Here is a 23,727-nt window from a genome sequence, read left to right on the forward strand (position 1 = left end):
CACAAAATAATTGTGGTGATTTTATTAATCCACTAAGCACAAATTGTGTATTGTATCTAGCTGTGAAACGCCAATTTAAAGTAGTATCAAAGGCCTAGGAAGGGGGGTGATTATACAACCAATTGACCTCTCTATTAAAAATTATTGTCATTTTATATATATATATATATATATATATATATATATATATATATATATATATATATATACAATTCTCTTCTTGGATACCCTAGAAAACACCAAGCTGTAAGCGCGCCTAGCAGCCCCCTCTCTTCCTCTCTAAGCATATCCCTACCACCCCCACCCCCACATGGTCTGGTGAGTTGTGGTTCACGCTAAATGTTTACAATCGTAGAGCCGGGCTTAGTGACGGCAATTAGGGGCAGATAATTTAGTTTGAAACGATTTTAAACTTAGGGGAGGTAACTAAGAGGAGGCTGCTTTCACGGGGCGAGGGGGAGGGGTTGGGGGAAAGGAGGGTAGGGTTATCGTCCTTAACGGCCTACTGATAGTGTTTTAAAGCAAATATTTTCAGTCACAAATTATGAATTACTGAAAAGTAGAAAATAAAACAACTAAATAGTGACGTATGACACGCCGCGGGACGGCTTGTTAAATATATTTTTTTTAAAGATGAAGCAATGACTGCAGGACTGTTTTTTGCTTTTTATGTTTAGCAAAATGTGTCCACGTTCCTCTTTCATATATTTTTTTTACACATGATCCCTCATTTGGAGCATACACTATGTCAACACTGCATGAAGGTTTGTTTTTTTTTGTGTCACTGCAAAGTCTTTTACAATTTGAACTCACTTTGTAGTATTAGTATGCAGTGGCGTAGCGAGGTCGGGTGTCACCCGGTGCGGCACTTAATGGTGTCACCCCCCCCCCACAGAGGCGTAGCGACCCTTCCCGGGGACCAACTTTCAAATTTTCTATTTGCACCCCCCCCCCCTCAAGTTTTTCTCTATATATTTTGCTATTTTATGCCTTGGTGTCACCCCTCTAAATGGTGTCACCCGGTGCGGTCCGCACCCCCCGCACCCCTCTCGCTACGCCTCTGTTAGTATGTATCCAGCAAGTATAACAATATGAAAGCGTAAAACCACATCGATCGCTTCAATTTTAAAAATATTAAAATTATGCACTGTGAAAAATGAATGATATCAAACACAAAATCTCATTTTTCTCAAAACTAGAAAACTGTGACAAGCGTGGCTTATCCCATGTGGTCTTCAATTTCAAAATGGGTTTTGCTTAAAAATAAACACAACAAACAATTATTGGCTGTATTTTCTAAGCGTGCTGAAAAAAAAAGAGACTTGACTAAATGTCATGAAACAACGCTTTCATTTGAAAATAAACCACTGACTAATTTCATATCCTCGTACACTGATGTGTAGAATGGAACATCAGGGTTAGCATCAATACCATCTTGCCATTCCATCAGGTAAGTAAATAGGTCGCCATAAAAATCTGAAACAGCATCAATTTGATTAAAAACTTCTCAGAAATGAAAAACTATATTTTAACAAAAAATGTTTTAGAAAAAAGCTTTTTTGTAATAATGCACTAAAATGTAGAAAATAAATTATTTTCTCAAAAAAAAAATATAATAATACACTACTGTTTAATAAACTATAACAAAAAGCGTCATTTCTTGACCCATGTGCCAGATTTGAAACGAATCGGTCAGTTAGAAGTTCCAGAAATTTAGCTCGAGCGTTTTGATCTATGACGACAGAGTAAAGACAGACAGAGGAAGCAAGTTAAATAAAAGCTTGTAAAAATAAACATATTCATAGAATCATTCATAGAATCATTCGAACATTATAGGTGCCATGGATAAAATTGTTGTTGTTTTTTTTTTGTTTTTTTTAAAATATATTTTGACTTCATAACGGCCGTAAAAATAATTTTTAAAAATAAAAACTTAAGCCTAAAAATCATTAGGAAAGTTAATATTTTTAGAATCAACGTTATAAATGTTGCAAATAATTATTTTTTTGAGCTTAAGGGTACAGTTCTATTAATTTTACCAAGCCTAAGATTTGACCGAAATATCACTAATACGTACTAGCCCCGTAGTACTACACAGTTTTTAAAAATTGTTTAATAACAGAATTAAGAATAATGTAAAGGAATAAACTGATTTTATAAAGTGTATTTACTCTGAAAACGATCCAACTTTAGCGTAAGAATGATGTAGTCCAAATGTAGGGTAATGTGGATAGGCGGAGGAACTTCATTTTGTTCTCTTTCATTCTTTAACGTTATATTTTATCTCTGAATTTAGCCGAATTTAAACTTCATCGAATATAATTGAAATTTTTTAAATTTTATAATGATTTGTTACTTTCGCAATTTTTTATTCTCTGCTTTTTCTATCGCAGATCCTTGTTTTCCTTAGTTTCTCAACTTTTTTAACGCACACGGTTAAAACAAATTGCCCTAGGAGGTTTGTATTGTACGCCCTTTCCAAACGTTTCGGAACTTAGTAAGGAAAGTGCCATTACATTGCTTTGATGCACCAATCAGTAGCAACTTCTGAGGACCCTTCTTTTTTTCACGAACTTGTAAACCCGCTATTCTGCTAAGAGGCGAAGCGACCCCTCCAGGCGCAAAGGGCGAACCCATATATATATATATATATATATATATATATATATATATATATATATATATATATATATATATATATATATATATATATATATATATATATACATATATATATATGAGATATTTATTTCTCTCTAATTCTCTCCAGGCAAGATGTCAGGCAAAGAATCTGATCTCTGACATTGAAGTTGAGAGAATCGTAGGCATCGTTCAACTAATTAATCGCGTCATTTCTTAACAAAACTGACTAGTTACATCGTACATTACGCTTTAATAAATTGGTTTCTATTTTATGTGTTAAACGATTTACTTATTTATCGCTATTTTGGTGTAAATCCTACATATCTACCTCGGCGAAAAAGCCCCCCCCCCCCCTTCTTTTTACTTCTCGTATATACGAAATATAGAGGAAGTCTTGTAATCGTGCAAAAACAAAATCGAGATTTTTGCGAATCTCGACGTTTTATGGCTCCCTGACAAGGAAAAAAATAGTTTTGCAATCTTGTCCGTATGTCTGAGTGTGTGTATGTGTGTCTGTGTGTATGTGTGTCTGTAAACACGATAACTTGAGTACCGTTACAGCTAGGTTAATGAAATTTCATATAAAATTTTTATTATTATATAAAAATCGTAGATCCGTAACAACTTTTGAGCGATTTCCGACAACCGGAAGTGAAACTTTTTCTACTTTGAATTTTTCAAAAGCCTATAACTTTAGTACTATTTCTGATAGATAAATGAAATTTCACATGTAAGTAAAAGATCTAATTCTCAATTCTCTGCCTTTTATTAAATTTTGAGTAATTTCCGTCGACCGGAAGTAGTAATTTACGCTATTTCCGATTTCTCAAAAATACGCATGTGAATTTATAAAGTACTAATAATATTTCGCGCTACTGTGCACATTTTATTTGGCGTTCCCTTAGTGTGCAATTCTTTTTTCTACTAGATTATATTCTATTATAGAAAGTTCAGGTAATAAAAATGGATTAAAAATATTGTCTATGTCCCGAGTTGCCACCCCCCGTAATGTTATATTAGAATATTCGAGAAAGTTTAGGGGAGATCCCTTCCGGTTTATTTTCTATTGTAATGTTAACCAATACGCTTTAAAAGAATTTGTTTCATTTTTACGTGTTAAAAGAGTTACTTACTTACAAATCAAGTGTAACTCCTTCCAATTTTAGTCGGCGAAAAAGCACCTCCCCCCTTCTCCAACCTTATCTTGGAAAATGTAACAATGCGGCCTTTTGCGGTCGATGTTTCTTAAAAGTATTTATTTTACAGTTGCATAATCAAGATAAGAAGTTAAATCAGTATGTAAAGGCTTGTAGCCGTTTATAATACATAACTGCAGCTTAAAATCAGATTTTAAATATTTTCGCCCTTTAGGCGCCAAAAAAGGTTTGCCGCCCTCCCCGCCCCTAGCTTACTCGTAGCTCAAATTTTGCTTGTGTGTCAAATCAAATTTTAGCTCGCTCGGCAATCAGTATTTCGAAAAAATATCGAGGTACCGCTGTACTGCTTATTCTTTTCTTATTTATAAAGTTTGTGCACAAACTTTTTAGTTTAGACGGACAATACAAAAAAACAGCACGTGTTCTGTTTAAATCTGACAGTGAAATATAAACTTACAGCCAGCTTCTAAATTAAGGATGACAAACTGCTCAAATGTTCCAGGATAATGCAGTGGCTCTGCAGTTTTCTGAAGGAGAGTGTAGAGCGAGACCAGAGTATCTTTTGGATTTCTGTCCAAGCGGATTATTTTTATTTTCTTCTCCAAAGCTTGCTTGGGGATATACCTAAAGTAACAACAATGCAAGTTAAACTTCGTGTTGCAGACATATTAAAGCGTAACCTAAAACAAACGCAAAAAAAAATTTACCACGCTGAATTTCTATTTAGTTATGTAAGACATCACTACACTACACTAAAGAAAATATCACAACCTTTCACTAAGTTCGGCATTGCTCGCAATACAAAGAACCTTTGGCCACGCCCCTATAAGTAAAACGTAACCACTTTTGACCAAGTGATTTCTAACTTACAACATCAATACCAGCATCACTAAGAAAAAACCTCACAGATTTGTATCGCTTAGATCTCCAACATAATTTCATTTCGTGTGGACATAAATACAAGATTAAATTAATTTAGGACAAGGTTACACTACCTAAACGGCACATGAGTTTCTATAAGCCTTGGTGATTTCATGCTGTCTAAGATATGCATCGGCCTCCCGTCTAGGAAGTGCATGCTGTTCTCTCTCTCTGCGCTCAGTTTCTCTGTCTTGTACATCAACATGGCCACAATCTCTTGGTGCCAGTGGAGGCCTGTTTTAACCCATACACATAAAAAAGGTAAATGCTTTGACATTTACACCAATACATAAAAGTATGTAGCTGTGTAATATAAAAAAGACAACCAGTGTATCTTCAAGATGTTTTTCTCCGGGGGGCACTTGATATTTTCGGGGGGGGGGGGGGGCGGGGGGCAGTCAACATTTTTCGGGGGGGGGGGGGGCGGACACTAGTAAAAGTGTATGTTTACTATATAAAAACCATCTCGTTCAGGGGGCGGTAGACTTTCTTCGAACAGATGCCTGGAAGAAACTCTGAAGACAACATATTTACTCTGGAATCGACTTACCTGTCCTTGGATATGAGCAAATCAAGACATCATCAGGGCGTATCTCCATGTTTCTGATATTACGAAGGTGTGTCCTGCAGTCAGTGTCGGAACCTATAGGTAGGGGGAGATGCCAGTAGCCGCCGGCATTGCCGAAATGGAACTTGTTGCCGAACCTAAAAAGACAGTAGTACACATCAACAAACACGTAGAATTTTGTTGTAAACAGAGCTTAACACTGAGAAACTATCAATACTTTATTTTATATTTCCCAGTCACGGTAATTCAGTTATCTCATGTAAACGGTCATTACCAGAGCAATGCATGCTCATTAGTCAGGCTGTTTGTCTGTGCAATGTTATGAGCCGCTAGTCCCATGGGTTTTGGCCAGACTAAGCATATCGCACTCCGTGGCGCAAAGATAAACTGCAGCGCTGTACAAATGTTCAAATGTTCAAATGTACAAATGTACAAATGTACAAATGTACAAATGTACAAATGTACAAATGTACAAATGTACAAATGTACAAATGTACAAATGTACAAATGTACAAATGTACAAATGTACAAATGTACAAATGTACAAATGTACAAATGTACAAATGTACAAATGTACAAATGTACAAATGTACAAATGTACAAATGTACAAATGTACAAATGTACAAATGTACAAATGTACAAATGTACAAATGTACAAATGTACAAATGTACAAATGTACAAATGTACAAATGTACAAATGTACAAATGTACAAATGTACAAATGTACAAATGTACAAATGTACAAATGTACAAATGTACAAATGTACAAATGTACAAATGTACAAATGTACAAATGTACAAATGTACAAATGTACAAATGTACAAATATATACATCTCATGACGTTTCAACATTTTTGTTGTAGTAGACGTTATGATTTCGTACATTTACGTACCCGTAAAAAAGTCTGTTAATTTTCTTTCACTAATAAATAGATTCAATTGAAGAGCCTAAGTTCTTTGTTATTTATTAAATTGTCCTCTGACCCTGTGTCGTGCTCCTTAATTAATTGCCCTAAACTTCATCCTCTTCTTTGTTCTCAAGTGTAAAGTTGGAGGGGATTTTGTCCAACTCAATAATGTATTATCATTCAACTTGTAATTCGTCATATGGACCTTTGACTCCGAATTCAGCCTTTTTTTCTTTCTGGATTTGCCTTTATGCAACCAAGAATAAATAATAAGGCAGTAGTTGTTTTTGGTTGTTTTTTTTTAGTTTTCCTCCTAGACTGGCAGCTGTCCGCAGTAATCGAGCCTCATCTGCCCGGGGGTTCGAACTCAAGACTTTTCGGTTTAGCAATCATGACATGGTAAACGGTAGCGCTGGTCGTCACAACCTCGACCTTGTTGTTAGTTCGAAACCACACGCAGCCACTTCCAGTTAGGCGTGTAAATCCAGTGTTTCTTCCAGACTTTTTTCTCCGGGGGGGGGGGGGACTTGAAATTTTCGGGGGGGGCGGTAAAATTTCTTCGGGGGGGGGGGGGGTGGACACTGTTAAAAGTATATATTTTCTATATAAATTATATAAATTTCATTTCGTTCGGGGGGGGGGGCGGTAAAAAATTTCGTTGGGGGGGGGGGGGGGGCAAAGCCTGGAAGAAACTCTGTGTAAATCTAAGCAATATTTTGAACTGTTTACAGATCCATCATCTTAAACAATATCACCTCATAGTAACTACTAAGTCTTCAAATTAACCCGCTAGAACTCACCTGTCTATCATTGTGGAGAGTTGAGGTAAGCTCTTCTGAATGCTTTCAGTGTAAGTAGTAACATCTCCATTTTCTTTCGACATGGTGCTGCCTTTCTCTACACTGTACAAGGTTAATATGCCAACAAGAGGATGTCTAATGCAGCAGGACCAAATGGAGGAGTCTTACAAGTGATCTTTATAAAGGTTAACACAGAGCATTAACCTTTCACAAAGGCTTTGTATTAGACTATGACAGGAAGCTTTGTAGAAAGCAACAAAATGAGTGATTAGGCTTAAATAAATTTCAGAGAGAGATTTGAACTCAAATGATTCAGGATCATTTAAGACAGTTATTGCTATGTTATTCTATTAGCATTCAAAAGGTAAACGAAAAAAAATTTGATTGATGAATATTTAATGCATGTGTTAAAACGTCTAATCAATGGGCCAGTGGGGTAGTCTGACTGGAAGCCATATGCTGCAAACTGTCAGTTTTAGACTTTACATCCTATCCCCCCTCCCTTTTCATCGCCGTTAACCTCATTAATAATTATACATTTTCACCTGTGCATTTGACCCATGTTATTTTGCGATAGATTTACGGATAATTAAGGATTAGTTAAGGATATAATAGGGAAAGGGATTGGATGGTGATGGTGATGGTGATGGTGATGGTGATGGTGATGGTGATGGGGATAGGGATAGGGATAGGGATAGGGATAGGGATAGGGATAGGGATAAGGATAAGGATAAGGATAAGGATAAGGATAAGGATAAGGATAAGGATAAGGATAAGGATAAGGATAAGGATAAGGATAAGGATAAGGATAAGGATAAGGATAAGGATAAGGATAAGGATAAGGATGAGGATAAGGATGAGGATGAGGATGAGGATGAGGATGAGGATGAGGATGAGGATGAGGATGAGGATGAGGATGAGGATGAAGATGAGGATGAGGATGAGGATGAGGATGAGGATGAGGATGAGGATGAGGATGAGGATGAGGATGAGGATGAGGATGAGGATGAGGATGAGGATGAGGATGAGGATGAGGATGAGGATGAGGATGAGGATGAGGATGAGGATGAGGATAAGGATAAGGATAAGGATAAGGATAAGGATAAGGATAAGGATAAGGATAAGGATAAGGATAAGGATAAGGATAAGCATAAGGATAAGGATAAGGATAAGCATAAGGATAAGGATAAGGATAAGGATAAGGATAAGGATAAGGATAAGGATAAGGATAAGGATAAGGATAAGGATAAGGATAAGGATAAGGATAAGAATAAGGATAAGGATAAGGATAAGGTTAAAGATAAGGATAAGGATAAGGATAAGGATAATGATAAGGATAAGGATAAGGATAAGGATAAGGATAAGGATAAGGATAAGGATAAGGATAAGGATAAGGATAAGGATAAGGATAAGGATAAGGATAAGGATAAGGATAAGGATAAGGATAAGGATAAGGATAAGGATAAGGATAAGGATAAGGATAAGGATAAGGATAAGGATAAGGATAAGGATAAGGATAAGGATAAGGATAAGGATAAGGATAAGGATAAGGATAAGGATAAGGATAAGGATAAGGATAAGGATAAGGATAAGGATAAGGATAAGGATAAAGATAAGGATAAGGATAAGGATAAGGATAAGGATAAGGATAAGGATAAGGATAAGGATAAGGATAAGGATAAGGATAAGGATAAGGATAAGGATAAGGATAAGGATAAGGATAAGGATAAAGATAAAGATAAAGATAAGGATAAGGATTCACTTTTCTGCCTGTGTAATTGTAAGAAAAAACAGATGCACATATATTATTCTACTACTCAGACTGAAACATTGACAGTTCATATTAATACTATAGCAATATTTGAAATGTATAGTCTACCGTCACGTGACCTGAGTCACGAGCTAAATAAGTTCACTAGGTCAAATAATGTATTCAACTTCAACGTATAATAAGGTGCAGTTCGCTGCACATGTATTGCAGATCAGACAACACCGCCGTCATTTCTGACAGTTTTAGTGTAAGGCTTACACTAAAACTTGCTTACACTGCAAGTTACAAAATTAGATCTATGTTCTCCATGAATTTATCATAGGAATAAAGCCCTCATGTTGGCTTTCGTTCATTTGTCGCATTCGAGCAAGTGTCCATTTAAGCATTTGTCGCATTCGGGCAAGTGTCCATTTTTACATTTGTCGCATTCGGGCAATTGTCCTTTTTGGCATTTGTCGCATTCGGGCAAGTGTCCATTCCGGCAGTTGTCGCATTCGGGCAAGTGTCCATTTGAGCATTTGTCGCATTCGGGCAAGTGTTCATTCGGGTATTTGTCGCATGCGGGCAAGTGTCCATTTAGGCATTTGTCGCATTCGGGCAAGTGTCCACTCCGTATGTCCGTATGTCTGTGTGTGTATGTATGTGTGTATGTGTGTATGTGTGTCTGTAAACACAATAACTTGAACACCGTTACAGCTAGGTTGATGAAATTTCATATATGAATATTATACCGAATTTGTAGTGCTGTATCAACTTTTAAGCGATTTCTGGTAACCGGAAGTGGAACTTATTCTATTATCAATTTTTCAAAGACCCATAAACTGAGTTCTGTTTCAAATAGATTAACGAAATTTCACATATAAGTAAAAGATATCCTTTTCTGCCTTCTATTAAACTTTTAGTAATTTCCGTTTACTGGAAGTAGTAATTAAAGCTATTTCCGACTCCTCAAAAAACGCAGGTGAATTTATAGAGTAGGGCCTACTAATAATATTCCGCACTATTATACACATATTATTTAGCGTTCACTTGGTGCGCAATTCTTTTTTTCTACGAGATTCTATTCTATTTTAAAAAGTATAAGTAATTAAAAATCATGTCTATATTCCGAGTTGCCATCCCCCGTAGTGTTGTATAAGAATATTCGAGAAAGTTTAGGGGAGATTACTCCCGTTTTTTTTTATTCCACTCTACCAATGCTGCGACTGAAAATATTTTGATTCAAAATACTCTCATTAGCTCGTGAAGAGCGATTATCCTCAACCTACCTCCTCTCACCCCCCCCCCTACCTTCGTTTCTATTGTTTAATACTAAATTATCTGCCCCTAATAGCCGTCACTAACCCGGCTCTAAGATTGTAAACATTCGTCGTGAACCAAAGCTCACCAGATTGGTGTGGGTGGGGGTGGTAGCGATTTGTCTGGAGAGCGGGGGAGCAATGGCGTGCGTCTACGTCTTGTCCTGCATGGTCCCCGTGAAAATAATTATATACATAGATAGAATAGGGTTTGTTTATATAACGACTTAAATCTATTTTATAATTACCATTGTTTTTACTCTTTCGCATAACGTAAAGAAAATATTAAATACACGCAAATAGCTAAAACATTTCAAACGGATCAACGTGGATACATTTTAATAACATAATAATAGTAGGGTAGAAAAAACTAATAAATTAAACTTTTTTGTAATTTTGCTAAAAGAAGTAATTTAAAAATAAATTCAACTCACGATTAAAAAATGTGAATGCGAAATCTCCAAGACGGAATAATTGTTGGAATAATATAATTAGTAAAATGTGAATGCAAATTCTGCAGACTATTAAGAAGACATTATTGTTGGAATATTATAATTAGCATGGATTGATAGAAGGCAATCTTTTATTTCTTGTATTCACTGAACGTCCTGTCTCAAAAGAACTCGAAACTTTTACATGATTATATATGCTGTCAAAAACCTAAAAAGAAAATTTGCATTTTTTAAAAATCGCACTCTCTTTAAGCAGCATATTATATGAATTTTCACCTTTCAAAACGGTGTCTTAACAAATTTGGTTATTCCTAAAGCCCGATTACTCTGGAAGTGACACCCGACCTATATCAGAAGAGGTCACCCACGATTTATTTTCTACAATATCAAATTGGCAATGTGTATTACCGACTGGTTTACTGATAAAATGGTGTCACTAGGTTCTGAAAAAAATCGTTTACGGTGTATCTTTTATGATACAGCATAGTCAAATTAGCTAGAAATAATTATAATTTTCTAAAAAAAAAATTTAGCAGTAGACGATAGCAGTTCTCCAATTTAAAAATAAACACGATTTTTTATAATTTTAAATTGTCGTGTTACACTTGACATATTCCTCCTGCCTGGTATGTTATAAAACAACTTTCTTGAAGGATATTTTCAAGTAGATACGTATTAAAGTAACTGTGCCTTGCGTGAACGTAGCACAGGACATAGTACTGTAGTGGTGGAGTGACTATATGTGTTATGGTTGGACTAGTGGTGTATGGGCATAGATGTGCTCTCGTTCCTATTCTCTCCTCGTGTTGTAATAAAAATTCAAAACCGATGATTTGACCAAATTAAAAAACTAGATACAATGTACATAATAACTGCAGGCTATGAAGTTATTTTCATTAAATTTGATACGCTTACTTTAATCCTTAGTAATACTATATTTCACATAAAAAATTTGAATTTGGGTCAACAGTGATTAAGCTAGAGTATGGCATATTAAGAACCTTTGTACATGTGTATAGATTCATTGGGGTTAGTTCACTTTGGAGCAAAATTGATACAATATAAAAATGAAGGGTTAACGTGTACAGATGGTCCAAGTTCCTATGTTTATTTTTTTAATGTTTGAAGTTGCGAGCTGCATAAAAATAATGTATGGAGCTCGTGAGTTGCTTACATCAGGTTTAAACTCCATATAGTATGGACAAGTACGTTTGTGTAAACATGTGTACATGTCTGTTGTAGTGGATTTTGCGTCTCCTCTGACCCTGTGCACCTTAATGGCGTGGTAAACTTTTTTTTCTTCGTTCTAAATATACATTTTGGGAAGGATTTCCTCCAATACATTTAAGTATTACGTGTGAACTTGTTTTGCGCCATATGGACCGTTGACTCCGATTTCAGACTTCTTTCCGTTCTGGATTTTCTACCAAAGTCTTAGTCCAAACAAGAACAATCTAAAAAGAAGCAGTAGTTGTCGGTTTTTTTATGTTGCTGTCTGCAGTAATCAAGCATCACACGCTGTGGGTTCGAACTTGGGACTTTTCGGATTAGCAGTTGGATTACCGACAGTTCACAACCTTGACTATTCCTATTTCTAGCTAGGTCTAAGGCTAAAGATAGGTTTAGAAACAATAATAGGAATAGACATTGGACTAGGAATAGGAATTGAAATACGAATACCACTATAAACAGTATTATCTTGAATCGTTTACGTTTTCTTCGTATAAACCAGGGGTCTCCAAACTACGGCCCGCGGGCCGAATGCGGCCCGCGAGGTCCTCTCATCCGGCCCGCAGATATCTTTTTGTCCACGGAAAAAAACGTTTGTTGGTGATGGCTGAGGAACTTTTCCCAGAAAAATCAAAGACATGCCTGGAAGAAACTGGCCCCCGAACTGAAATTTGATAGTTAATGCGGCCCTCGAACTGAAAAGTTTGGAGACCCCTGGTATAAACCGATATCACCTTCATAATGACTACTAACTCTATATCTTAACCTGTTGAAACGTCCTGTCGATTATTGTGGAAAGCTGAGGTAAGCTCTTCTGAATACTTTCCGTGTAAGTTATCTTTCGACATGGTGCTGCCTGTGTCTGCAATGTCTACCATGCCAACGACAGGATGTCTAAATGTGGTAGGTGTAGGCCTATAACTCATCCAGAGGCGTAGCGACCCTTCCCGGCACCCGGGGACAAACTTTTCGATTTGCACCCCCCCCCTCAAACTTTCAATTTGCCACCCTCCCCTCGAGATTTCGATTTGCACCCCCCCCCCCCTCAAACTTTCGACTTGCACCCCCCCCCCCTCAAACTTTCGATTTGCACCCCCTTAACCTTTCAATTTATTTTTCCAACCAGTTTTGGCGCCCCCTAAGGTCGGCGCCCGGGGACATATGTCCCCCGCCCCGCCCCCCTCCCCCTCTCGCTACGCTACTGAACTCATCCTAATAAAGGAAACCTTAGCATAGCAGGAAACTCACAAACAGCGTGGCATTTAACATATGTAAAACGGCGATGCATTAGGATATGATAAAATAGCTTTATAGGTGACAATTTAGAAGTGAGTAAGTAAGCTTAAGCAAAGTTTTATTTGAAGAGTGAGGCTTTGAACTCAACTTGTTAAGACTTATTTACGACAGTTATTGTTTTGTTATTCTACGTGCATTGAACCGAGAAAATTTTAAAATCTAATGCGCATGTTAAAACGACAAATAAATTGAAAGGTGGGGGTAGCAGAATGTTGCAGATTATCAGTTACACTTGACATATGACCCTCGCACCTTCATTCAGAATCCTCCTAGCCCTAAAACTAGCTCTTCCCTATATACAGAGGGTAAATACCCTGAAATCTTTGTTGAAATTACCCTCTGTTTTTAACATAAATTACGAAGATTATATAGGGAAATACGCCTGGTCAGTTTTAACGCATTTCCAGATTTTTCCCGGATATGGCGATTTTTTTCTGGAACCCCACAAAATATCAAGGGTGGTCGTTCGGCAAAAGTTGTTTTTTTTGTAACATAGCACATATATAGAGAATTTCACTGACGGTCACATTTTAGCCCTCGTCAAGGGCTTTGAGTCAAATCGACAGATTTTCCGTACGGCCTAACAATTTACATAGGAGAATGTCAAAAATTAGCCTGATGTACAGAGGGTAAGTATCCTGAAATCTTTGTTGAAATTACCCTCTCTTTTTCACATAAAATACAAGGATTATATAGGGAAATACTACTGGTCATTTTTTACCCATTTCTAGATTTTTCTCGGACATGGCGAATTTTTCTGACACCCCTGTGCGGTCTTCTATCACCTCACAAAATATCAAGAGGGGTCATTCGGCAAAAGTTTTTTTCTTAATATAGCCCATAAAAGAGCCCGTCAGTGGAGGTCAGTTTTGACCCCCTCTCCATGGACTTTGTGGCCGACCGGCAGAGGCTCTCGTGTTCTATCGCCCCAATTCAGGATCCTGTCAGATTTGAAGCGCCCTCTGTGCCAGGAAGTGACCTATCGGGCACCCGAGCTTTTTGCTTTATATAGATATATAGTTAGATATATAGATATATAGATATATAGATTTATAGATATATAGATTTATAGATTTATAGATTTATAGATTAATAGATATGTATATGTATATGTATATGTATATATATATATATATATATATATATATATATATATATATATATATATATATATATATATATATATATATATATATATATATATATATATATATATATATATATAGTTGTGAAGCGTCAAAATTTGTTAAAATATCGACTCAGATTTTTTTGCACGATTATAAAGCAACTTTTATTGTGCACTATTATAATACTTCCTCTATACCAGTGGTTCCCAACCTTTTTCGAGTGGCGACCCCCTTTTATAAAAAGTAAGTGACCCGCGACCCCCATAGAATTAAAAAGCCGAAATTAGTAGGGAAAATAAGCACTAAAATAAGATTTTCTAGTAGACTTTCAATATGAACTACTCTTGATAACTGTTTTAATAGCATGAGTAAAATTGCATACTATTCACTAAACCTTCGTGGTTATTTAACATTTACGTACATGATGAGATTTTCTCTTATTGTTTTTTTTTTTTTTTGCTTGGAATTTTCTATCGCGACTTCATTTGATGCTTGCACTAATGCTGGTGAAAACTTCCTGTTCGATCAAGTCTCTGGCGTTTGCAACTAGCTTCTTACCGACGAAAGAACTCCATGTATTTTTTGGTGTGTTCCGAATGACTCTTCTCAAATGACGTTTTAGTTTTGAAGATTTCATTGATTCGTGACTGAGAACAACTTTGTACAGTGCACTTTGTTTCTTCTCTATTATATTTCCAGTGATGTTAATGAAGCCGAATTAAAAAAAATGCTTCTAAATATTTATGTTTTGTTTCAAATTACTAAGGTTTAGTATACCAGTTGGCGACCCCCCAGAAAGACCTTCGCGACCCCCAGGGGGGTCGCGACCCCCAGGTTGGGAACCCGTGCTCTATACTCTGTTTGAAACAAACAATATTAACAGATTCAAAGAAAAAGAAAGCATTAACTTTCGATGCTACATTTGTATTAATATATTTTGAGGAAATCGACTCAGATTTTTCAGACATTTTAAGTTTGTCTAAAAATTACATTTAGCTTTGATAATACATGTCGTTATATATTTACAAAATTATGATTTAGTCCTAAAGCATTGTTCTTTTAACATAGTTACACGAAAGACATTAGAAAAAGTAAGATAGTCTGATGTAAATAATGCAACATTTTACAATATTTATAATTTTGTTTGGTAATTTACCTTTTTGCAAGCGAACGATAAAACTATTGCAAAAACAAGCAATATTAACTAGATTTAGGCTTAGTTATATATTTTACCCTCAACAGACGATTCATATAGTACATAGTATGTGTGGTATTTATTTAGAATTATTAAAGAAAATGTGTTAGTTTGTTTTAAATACCTTGAGCTCCAAGCAGTTTTCTTATTAATCTTATAGTTAAATACAATTTTATCAAGGTCATTTTTCTTTTAGGATATTAATTTTTTTATTTTGTTTTTTATGTATTCTAACAAAGCCAGTGCTAGAGAGTCCTAATATGTGCATAAATTAACTTAAAATTTAATCTAATGTATATTTGTAAACAGTTCTATATCCAGACATGCGATTCTTGTATTCTCTATCAAAGTCTTCGTTCAATGTCTCGGAGAACCAGTTTGTCCAGTCGCCAACATCACCTAGAAATTATCAAGTTTTAATATAGCTTTATCGTCATAAAACAGTTCTTATTATATTCAAAAGCTACAGCGTTTATTCTATAAACAATATCATTTTAATATTCCTAAAATGTTGTTGATAGTGCATGTATGTGATTTCCTTTCGTTGCTGCATTAATTTTAATGAAAGGTTTACTTTCATTTTCTTTCACATTAGTATGGTAGTAAGTGTTAGAATAAATAAAGGAAGCGTTACTTTTTAGAGGTAATGAAGAATAGAGAAAGACAGTTATACAATAGAAAACATTATTAGTTTACAACTTCTTCAAATAATAAAATCACCCCATACCTTTTCTATAAAAGCCATTTTTTCGATTACGAAATAAACCATTTAATTTTTCCGATGACGTGGTCTCTTTAAAAGGTTTCATACTGTCGAAGCTACAAGCATCTGCTATCTTCTCACACAGCTCCTCGCTACATCCAGTCCCTAGAAACTCATTCAACTTTTTCACGCCAGCTTTTTCATCCTGTTTTAGAGAAGTAAAATTAGTTTTAATTTGAATGTTTCGCTTGAAATAAATAATAATGATTTTTTAAAACCATTTAACACAACTTAAGGGATATCACTAACATTCGAAAAAACCTTTAAATTTGATATACTGTCAAGGAAATTTGTTAAATTTTGTCGACAAAATAGAGATATTACTAAAATTCCATTTAACGTTGGTTACAATACAGAACCTAACTCACTAATTTCATTTCTTCGTAGACTGATGTATAGAAAGGAACATCAGGATTAGCGTCAATACCGTCTTGCCAGTCCATCAGATAGGTGAACAAATCTCCGTACACATCTGAAACAATTACCAATGTTTAGAGAACATGCAGTTTCTCAGTAAAACAAAAAGTGCTAAAAATATGCAGTGTTAGAAATCCAGTGATCAAGTATTAAAAAATGTTTATATTAATCTCGAGGTCAAGATATACGAGTTTTTATTCGAGTATTACTATCTGGATTATTTTAGCTTTACGACGATGACTAATGTAAGGATTAATTTTTTTTTTTAATCTAGTATTTTAATAAGAGGTCATTTTCAAATAAGAGCAAGGGTACGCGTACAATCTGGTATTTAACTTTTTTAATGATTGGGTAAAGATATAATAACCACCATCTTTCATTTTGAACGAATACTTCAAAAAAAATATCTTAATAAAAAAAACTCACAACCAATTTCCAGGAACAGACGAACAAATTGCTCAAACGTCCCCGGATAATGTAGAGGCTCAGCGTTTTTCTGCACGAGAGAGTACAGCGAGACAATTGTGTCTTTTGGATTTCTGTCCAAGCGGATGATTTTTATTTTCTTTTCCAACGCTTGCTTGGGGATATATCTAAAATAACGAGAATGGAAGTTATAGCTTACTTGTTGTCACAGAAACTCTTATACAAAAGCTCAACTGAGCTTTCTAGCTTTTTACTAACTATGGCTCTACAACATTCCATTGAAGGATAAATCACGAACATTCATCAAGTAATACATCATCACATTCCACTACAGAAAACATCGTCAATATACACCAGGTAAATATCATCATACTCCACTAAGAAATTATACCCCCAACACACACACCATTCATCATGCAAGACATCACAATAATCAACCAAAGAAAACATCACCTCCTAAAACCTAAAAATTCTTGAACAACTATAAAATATAATAAAAAAACATTATCGTAAATTGACACATAATAATAATAATAATAATAATAATAATAATAATAATAATAATAATAATAATAATAATAATAATAATAATAATAATAATAATAATAATAATAATAATAATAATAATAATAATAATAATAATAATAATAATAATAATAATAATAATAATAATAATAATAATAATAATAATAATAATAATAATAATAATGAAAATTATAATCATAAAAATAATTATAACCACAATCCTAATCATAATCATAATCGTATTTATAATAAAACTATTAACTTAAAAATATTATCTTAAAAAAATATTAACTTAAAAAAATATTAATTTAATAATAATAACAATAACAATAATTATTATTATTATTATTATTATTATTATTATTATTATTATTATTATTATTATTATTATTATTATTATTATTATTATTATTATTATTATTATTATTATTATTATTATTATTATTATTATTATTATTATTATCATCATTTTTATTAAAAAGAAGAAGAATTTTACAAATTTATATATATATTTTTTTAATAAACATACCATTTAATCTATTTAAAAAAGGTAACACTACCTAAACGGCACATGAGTTTCTATAAGCCTTGGTGACTTCATGCTGTCTAAGATATGCATTGGTCTCCCGTCTAGGAAGTGCATGCTGTTCTCTCTTTCTGCGCTCAGTTTCTCTGTCTTCTTCATCAACATGGCCACAATCTCCTGATGCCAATGAAGACCTGTTTTTTAATTATGTGCGTAAATGGTAAATGATTTGACACTCACGCCATTACATAAATGTAATCAATTTAAACAGAAGGCAATACATTTACCGGAATAGACTTACCTGTCCTGGGATACGAGCATATCATGACATCATCAGGGCGTATCTCCATGTCTCTAATATTACGTAGGTGTGTCCTGTAGTCAGTGTCGGATCCTATAGGTAGCGGGAGATGCCAGTAGGCGCCGGCATTGCCGACATGGAACGTGTTGCCGAACCTACGAATTCAAAGCCATTCAAGAACTAGAAATTGAAATTCAGTTGATTTTACTAAATTATCATCAGACAAAAATGATAAATAATAATAATAATAATAATAATAACATAAAAAAATGTACTTATATTTTAACAAAATGATTGCTATATTGTCTAATAATAATAATAATAATAATAATAATAATAATAATAATAATAATAATAATAATAATAATAATAATAATAATTATAATAATAATAATAATAATAATAGTAACGAAAATTTATTTTTATTTTAACACTTAATCCAAATGATTGCTATGTTGTACTGTTTACGCTAAGTACGTTTTGAGAAACTAAAAATTTAAATTGTAGACAGTTTTCATTTTTGAGCCGTTCAATTCTCTATCGTTGTAGAAAGTTGCTAAACCCGTCTTAATAATTTAATTAACATTGCTGATCCCTCGTCTCACTAATATCTAGGCTTTACTTCTATGTGAAATACACGCTTACCCGTCTGTCTTTGTGGAAAGTTTAGGTAATTCGTCTTGGTAAATTAATTGACATTACTTCTATGTGAATTATATGCTTACCTGTCTGTCATTGTACAAAGTTGAGCTAAACTTGTCTTATTAAATTAATTGACATTACTTCTATGTGAAATACATGCTTACCTGTCTGTCACTGTAGAAAGTTGAGGTAAATTTGTCTTAACAATATCAGTAACTGCAGTGACCGTCCCATTCGTTTTCGACATTGCCCTGCCTTCGTCCACGCCGTTCATGGAGAATGACAAACCAGGGGATGTGCAATGCTTCAGGTATTGACAGCTGATACCGATTGCACATCGTTATATAAGACCCAGTGGATGACACGACGTATTCATGTTTGATCGAGAGAGGGGATTTAAACGATGACGGAAAGCGTTGTAGATGCTTTGAAATTGACAGCGAGTGGGTATAAGGAGGTAAAAATACATTGAGTACAGAGAGAATTTTAAATTAGTTAGTACAGAGAGAATTTTAAATTAGTTTCATTAAAGTTAGTGCTGGTTGCACGGTATCGATTAACATTAAATAGATACAACGAATAACTGATAATTAATGAATATTCAGTGAATATGTACAATACAATCATTTGTATGGGTTACGATAACTAAATTTTCTAGAAAGGTGTAGTTATCGCACGTGTGCATCAGCACGTGGATTGGTGCAGGCATACGGGGTGGGGATAAAGAGGTAGAAACAAGTGTAAAAAGTTAATTTGAAGTTAAATTTATAAGGAGCCGAAATAAAGATGTAGAAAAAAAAAGAAAAAAGTTCATTTCAAGTTAAATTACTGAATTTTATCATGCCGAAGAACAGACTACTACTACAAGACTGAATTTACTGATTTAACTGTATTCTTTAAATATTGTACAACAACAATATAAAAACTTTTAAGGGTGAGTGACTGCTATAAACGAAGCAACCTTGTCTAACTCAGGTGGTGAGTAGAATCTTTTTTTTCGCCACGATAAATCTAAAGGTTTTCATTCAATTAGATTTTAAATAAATTTTAATGTTAAAATTTTAAAAATTAATCTTTAGTTCAAATATCAAATACATTTGCAATTAATAGATTATCATATATATATATATATATATATATATATGTCACGTGCGATTCACACTCTGTACTGATGTAGTTCAAGTTCAAGTATCAGTAAGCGATAATAAAACATTTGGTACCGACATGACCTGAAGAAAGGTCCTGTCAAAAATTATGGCGAGTTTATTTAGATTTTTCGAACGAATGTACCCCCCTCCCAACCGCACACGGTCACAAAAAATTAAACACCTTATAAAATGCCGTCATGCATCAGCCTACAACCTCCATCCAAATTGAAGTTTAAATTTGATTTAAATCGATTTAATTCTATAATATTTTCTGAGTTCAGTTAACATTGAGTATGATATCATTTTCTAAAGACAGCCTTTTCAAAACGCAAAAAAGACTACCTAAATTAAGTTTCATAATTTTATAACGAAAAAGTTTTAAGTCAGTGTTTCCGACGACCCGCCTTCCCCCCCCCCCCTTCTTCTCGCCATAAATGTTCGTACCTCTACCTCCCTCCCCCCCCCCCCCGACACAAACACACACACACACACACACACCTTACAAGTGTGACTTTGCGTATGCACGACTCCTATGGTATATATTGCGCTTTTCAATTTGGTTATTTTATACCCTTGGAATTTTAGGTTATAAAACATAGTATTGTAATTGATTATAATAAAATTAGCGATAAAAATATCATCTAGACATAACAGTAGGTTATTTTACTGTTTCGCTGCTGTCAAACTTTTCAAATTGAGCTTCTGGCGACCATATAGGGAAGAATTATAAAATTGAAATTACGGAAGTGTAAAGTATTTTATGTTGTGGGTATAAGCATTCAATCTTTTACCTTATCCAGTATAATTTTAAACCAAAGGCCCATGTCATTACCCATATATAGAAGAAGATGTTGACAAGACCGTGGAAGTGGATTTTAAATTAATGTTTGTTTCAAGCTACTAAAATTCACTTTTTGAGGTAATCAAGAACTAAAGAATCCTCACTCCTATCAAGAGCTGTAGAAGTTTCGATAAATTTAAATGTCAACCAAACTATTTTAATTTTTGTATAACGGTAGGACCACAACAGCTGTTCGCAATAAAAAAAAATTACCATTCTACCTTTGACAAAAACATCTAATTAAGATAAAAATGTTAATTTCAGACATCTGTCAAGTTTTATCCACATCTGTGTCACACTCAATAACATTGAACTAGCCTAGTTCAGCATGACCGACCATGTTTATTGCCCTTGCAAGGCCTCGTTTATATATATATATATATATATATATATATATATATATATATATATATATATATATATATATATATATATATATATATATATATATATATATGGCTTGGTGAACCGAGTATATATATATATATATATATATATATATATATATATATATATATATATATATATATATATATATATATATATATATATATATATATCACCACGCCATTCCCTGTTTCACTAACTTCATCAGCCCTCGCCATGTGTCGCCAAATTCCACACCGTGTTCAGTTTTTTTTTGCTGGGTAGGCAAAGCCTAGTCACCTTGTATTCCACCGTTAAACAAACATACAAGGTCGGCACAATCCAGACTTTTACCGTCGAAGTACAATGTTTATGATTGTGTTATGATTGTTATGATGCATGTTTGACTTGAGAGATCGGTGCGCATGATTGATGGTGCGGCCGTATATTGAACGAGTGAGTGTGTGACGCTGTACGCAAGAAAGTGACGTTTTAGTGTGAGTTCCGTTGTTGCCGGGGAAGAAGATTGAAGTTAGTCTTGTCCGAGTGATGTTAGAGTTAGGTTGTCTAGTTGTAGTATCGTTTATCCAAGCTGTCCGATGTCCATTTCTTATTGTGCAATAAATAGAGTTAGTAATCGATGTCGCTCTGTCAAATCCTTCGTAAGCGTTGATGTCGTCGTGTCTCAAGATATACTGTAGCATAGCTAAACATAATCAAATGGTAGTGATATGGAAAGATGGTAGTGGATCAGGTAGTTGTACCCTCTCACTGCATAACTGTGGTACACATAGAGAACACAGCAATTATAACAATGATGATCGAAGGCACGACTTCTAAACCGAAAGTCTATTGACCGGGTCCTGACTATATCGATCTCGCTGAGTCCACCCAATTCCCAATGATGCCTCACGTTACGGGAAGTAAAGACATTATCCCTTCACATGCCAATGTCATATAAATAAGGTGAACTCTACTTTATCTGCCATATGGATCGCTAGATCCGAAGAGTTAAATGTATTTTTGTGCTACTGCTCCAGAACAATAACCCCACCCCGGACATTGACCCCCAGGATATAAACCCCCTGACACACAAAACCTGGGCAGAACCCCCTCCCCCGCCGACGCAAAACCCTGGACAAAAAAAACCACCGAAAATAGAATAAATCCCACCCTAGATTCATGTTTATATTAGGAAATACTAATGACTTGTAAAACATAACCTAGCAATATAAATGTATTTATTTTATATATATAATTTTGTACTTTATTCAACAATTTAAATGTTAACCACCAAAAAAGTAGTTTATACCAAAAATTAATCCTATACAACAGAGGCAACCCGACTTTCTCATATGTGTATGCGTGTATTTATTAAATTATAAATTCATTATTCCCAAGACTAATCCCCGAAGATAATCGAACTATGACTAATATGATTATTTCTATACTTTTTTATTAAGCGATAGAGAGCTAGACTGCTAACCGAGAGCCTCGAGTTCTAATCCGAGTTGAAATCAGTGGAACGTCCCTGAGTCCACCCAGTTAGGGAAACAAAGGCGGCTGGCCATAGTGATGACCACCCTATCCACACAATGTTATTATTAATTGTCTGTTGACAAAATTATCTATTAAGAATATTCTCATTAACTGTCTCTTGACAATGTTATCTAATGAGAATGTTCTCATTAACTGTTTGTTGACAATGCTATTTATTGAGAATATTCTCATTAACCGTCTTTTGACAATGTTATCTATTGAGAATGTTCTCATTAACTGTCTCTTGACAATGTTATCTAATGAGAATGTTCTCATTAACTGTTTGTTGACAATGTTATCTATTGAGAATGTTCTCATTAACTGTTTGTTGACAATACTATCTATTGAGAATGTTCTCATTAACTGTCTGTTGACAAAGCTATCATTCCTGTCTGTTGACAATGTTTGCCTGCTTGTATTAGATCGCAGCCAGGTATAGGTTGATGGTATTGACCCCGGTGTAGTTAAGGTAATCGTGGAGAAACATAATCACCAGGGGCGGAACTACAGTGCCGCCAGACCCCGCAATGCGGGGGGTGGGCACGCCATTTAGTGGCCCATAGCCGACCATATTAAAAAAATTGTATAGTTAAATAAACCGGGAGTAATCTCCCCTAAACTTTCTCAAATATTATTATCGTGCGGCGTCAATTCGGCCAATCACGAAACGGCCCCGTCAAAACGACCCCGACAAAACGACCCCGTCAAAACGACCCCGTCAAATCGGCCCCGTCAAAAGGGCCAGCGACATATGGACCCCGTCATATAGGCTCCCGACAAATAGGCTCCCGTCATTTAGGCTACCGACAAATAGGCTCCCGTTATATAGGCTCCCGACAAAAGGGCTCCAGTCAATAAGGCTCC

At 34.8% G+C, this 23,727-nt stretch overlaps 2 protein-coding genes across 2 annotated transcripts; both read right to left on the minus strand.

Moving 5' to 3' along the window:
- Nucleotides 1-1,333: 1,333 nt before the first annotated feature.
- Nucleotides 1,334-7,131, minus strand: LOC131952491 (sulfotransferase 1E1-like). The gene is made up of 5 exons (XM_059315178.1): nt 7,001-7,131; nt 5,272-5,426; nt 4,796-4,955; nt 4,258-4,424; nt 1,334-1,476 (listed from the first exon to the last, which is right to left on the minus strand). Exons 1-5 carry the CDS (start codon nt 7,081-7,083, stop codon nt 1,334-1,336), a joined length of 708 nt encoding a protein of 235 aa, XP_059171161.1. The 5' UTR covers nt 7,084-7,131.
- Nucleotides 7,132-15,295: 8,164 nt separating this feature from the next.
- Nucleotides 15,296-19,242, minus strand: LOC131952484 (sulfotransferase 1E1-like). Its single transcript, XM_059315167.1, has 7 exons — nt 19,134-19,242; nt 18,328-18,482; nt 18,061-18,220; nt 16,976-17,142; nt 16,501-16,604; nt 16,097-16,277; nt 15,296-15,768 (listed from the first exon to the last, which is right to left on the minus strand). The coding sequence occupies exons 1-7, from the start codon at nt 19,214-19,216 to the stop codon at nt 15,653-15,655; spliced, it is 966 nt and encodes a 321-aa protein (XP_059171150.1). The 5' UTR covers nt 19,217-19,242; the 3' UTR covers nt 15,296-15,652.
- Nucleotides 19,243-23,727: the final 4,485 nt, after the last annotated feature.

The sequence above is a fragment of the Physella acuta genome, unplaced genomic scaffold (genome assembly GCF_028476545.2).
Source record: "Physella acuta isolate Inbredline_101_S28 unplaced genomic scaffold, ASM2847654v3 ptg000875l, whole genome shotgun sequence".
NCBI classification, from domain to species: Eukaryota; Metazoa; Mollusca; class Gastropoda; family Physidae; genus Physella; species Physella acuta.

Bases quoted from the DNA above. Each gene is read 5' to 3' on its own strand.
- LOC131952491 (XM_059315178.1), bottom strand. From the start codon at position 7,083: ATGTCGAAAGAAAATGGAGATGTTACTACTTACACTGAAAGCATTCAG. The intron at 5,427-7,000 runs GTGAGTTCTAGC...CTGTCTTTTTAG, and splicing joins CTCTCCACAATGATAGACAG to GTTCGGCAACAAGTTCCATT. The intron at 4,956-5,271 runs GTAAGTCGATTC...GGGTTAAAACAG, and splicing joins TTGCTCATATCCAAGGACAG to GCCTCCACTGGCACCAAGAG.
- LOC131952484 (XM_059315167.1), bottom strand. From the start codon at position 19,216: ATGTCGAAAACGAATGGGACGGTCACTGCAGTTACTGATATTGTTAAG. The intron at 17,143-18,060 runs GTAGTGTTACCT...TCGTTATTTTAG, and splicing joins GAAACTCATGTGCCGTTTAG to ATATATCCCCAAGCAAGCGT. The intron at 16,605-16,975 runs GTGAGTTTTTTT...TAATTGTTTCAG, and splicing joins TCTGTTCCTGGAAATTGGTT to ATGTGTACGGAGATTTGTTC.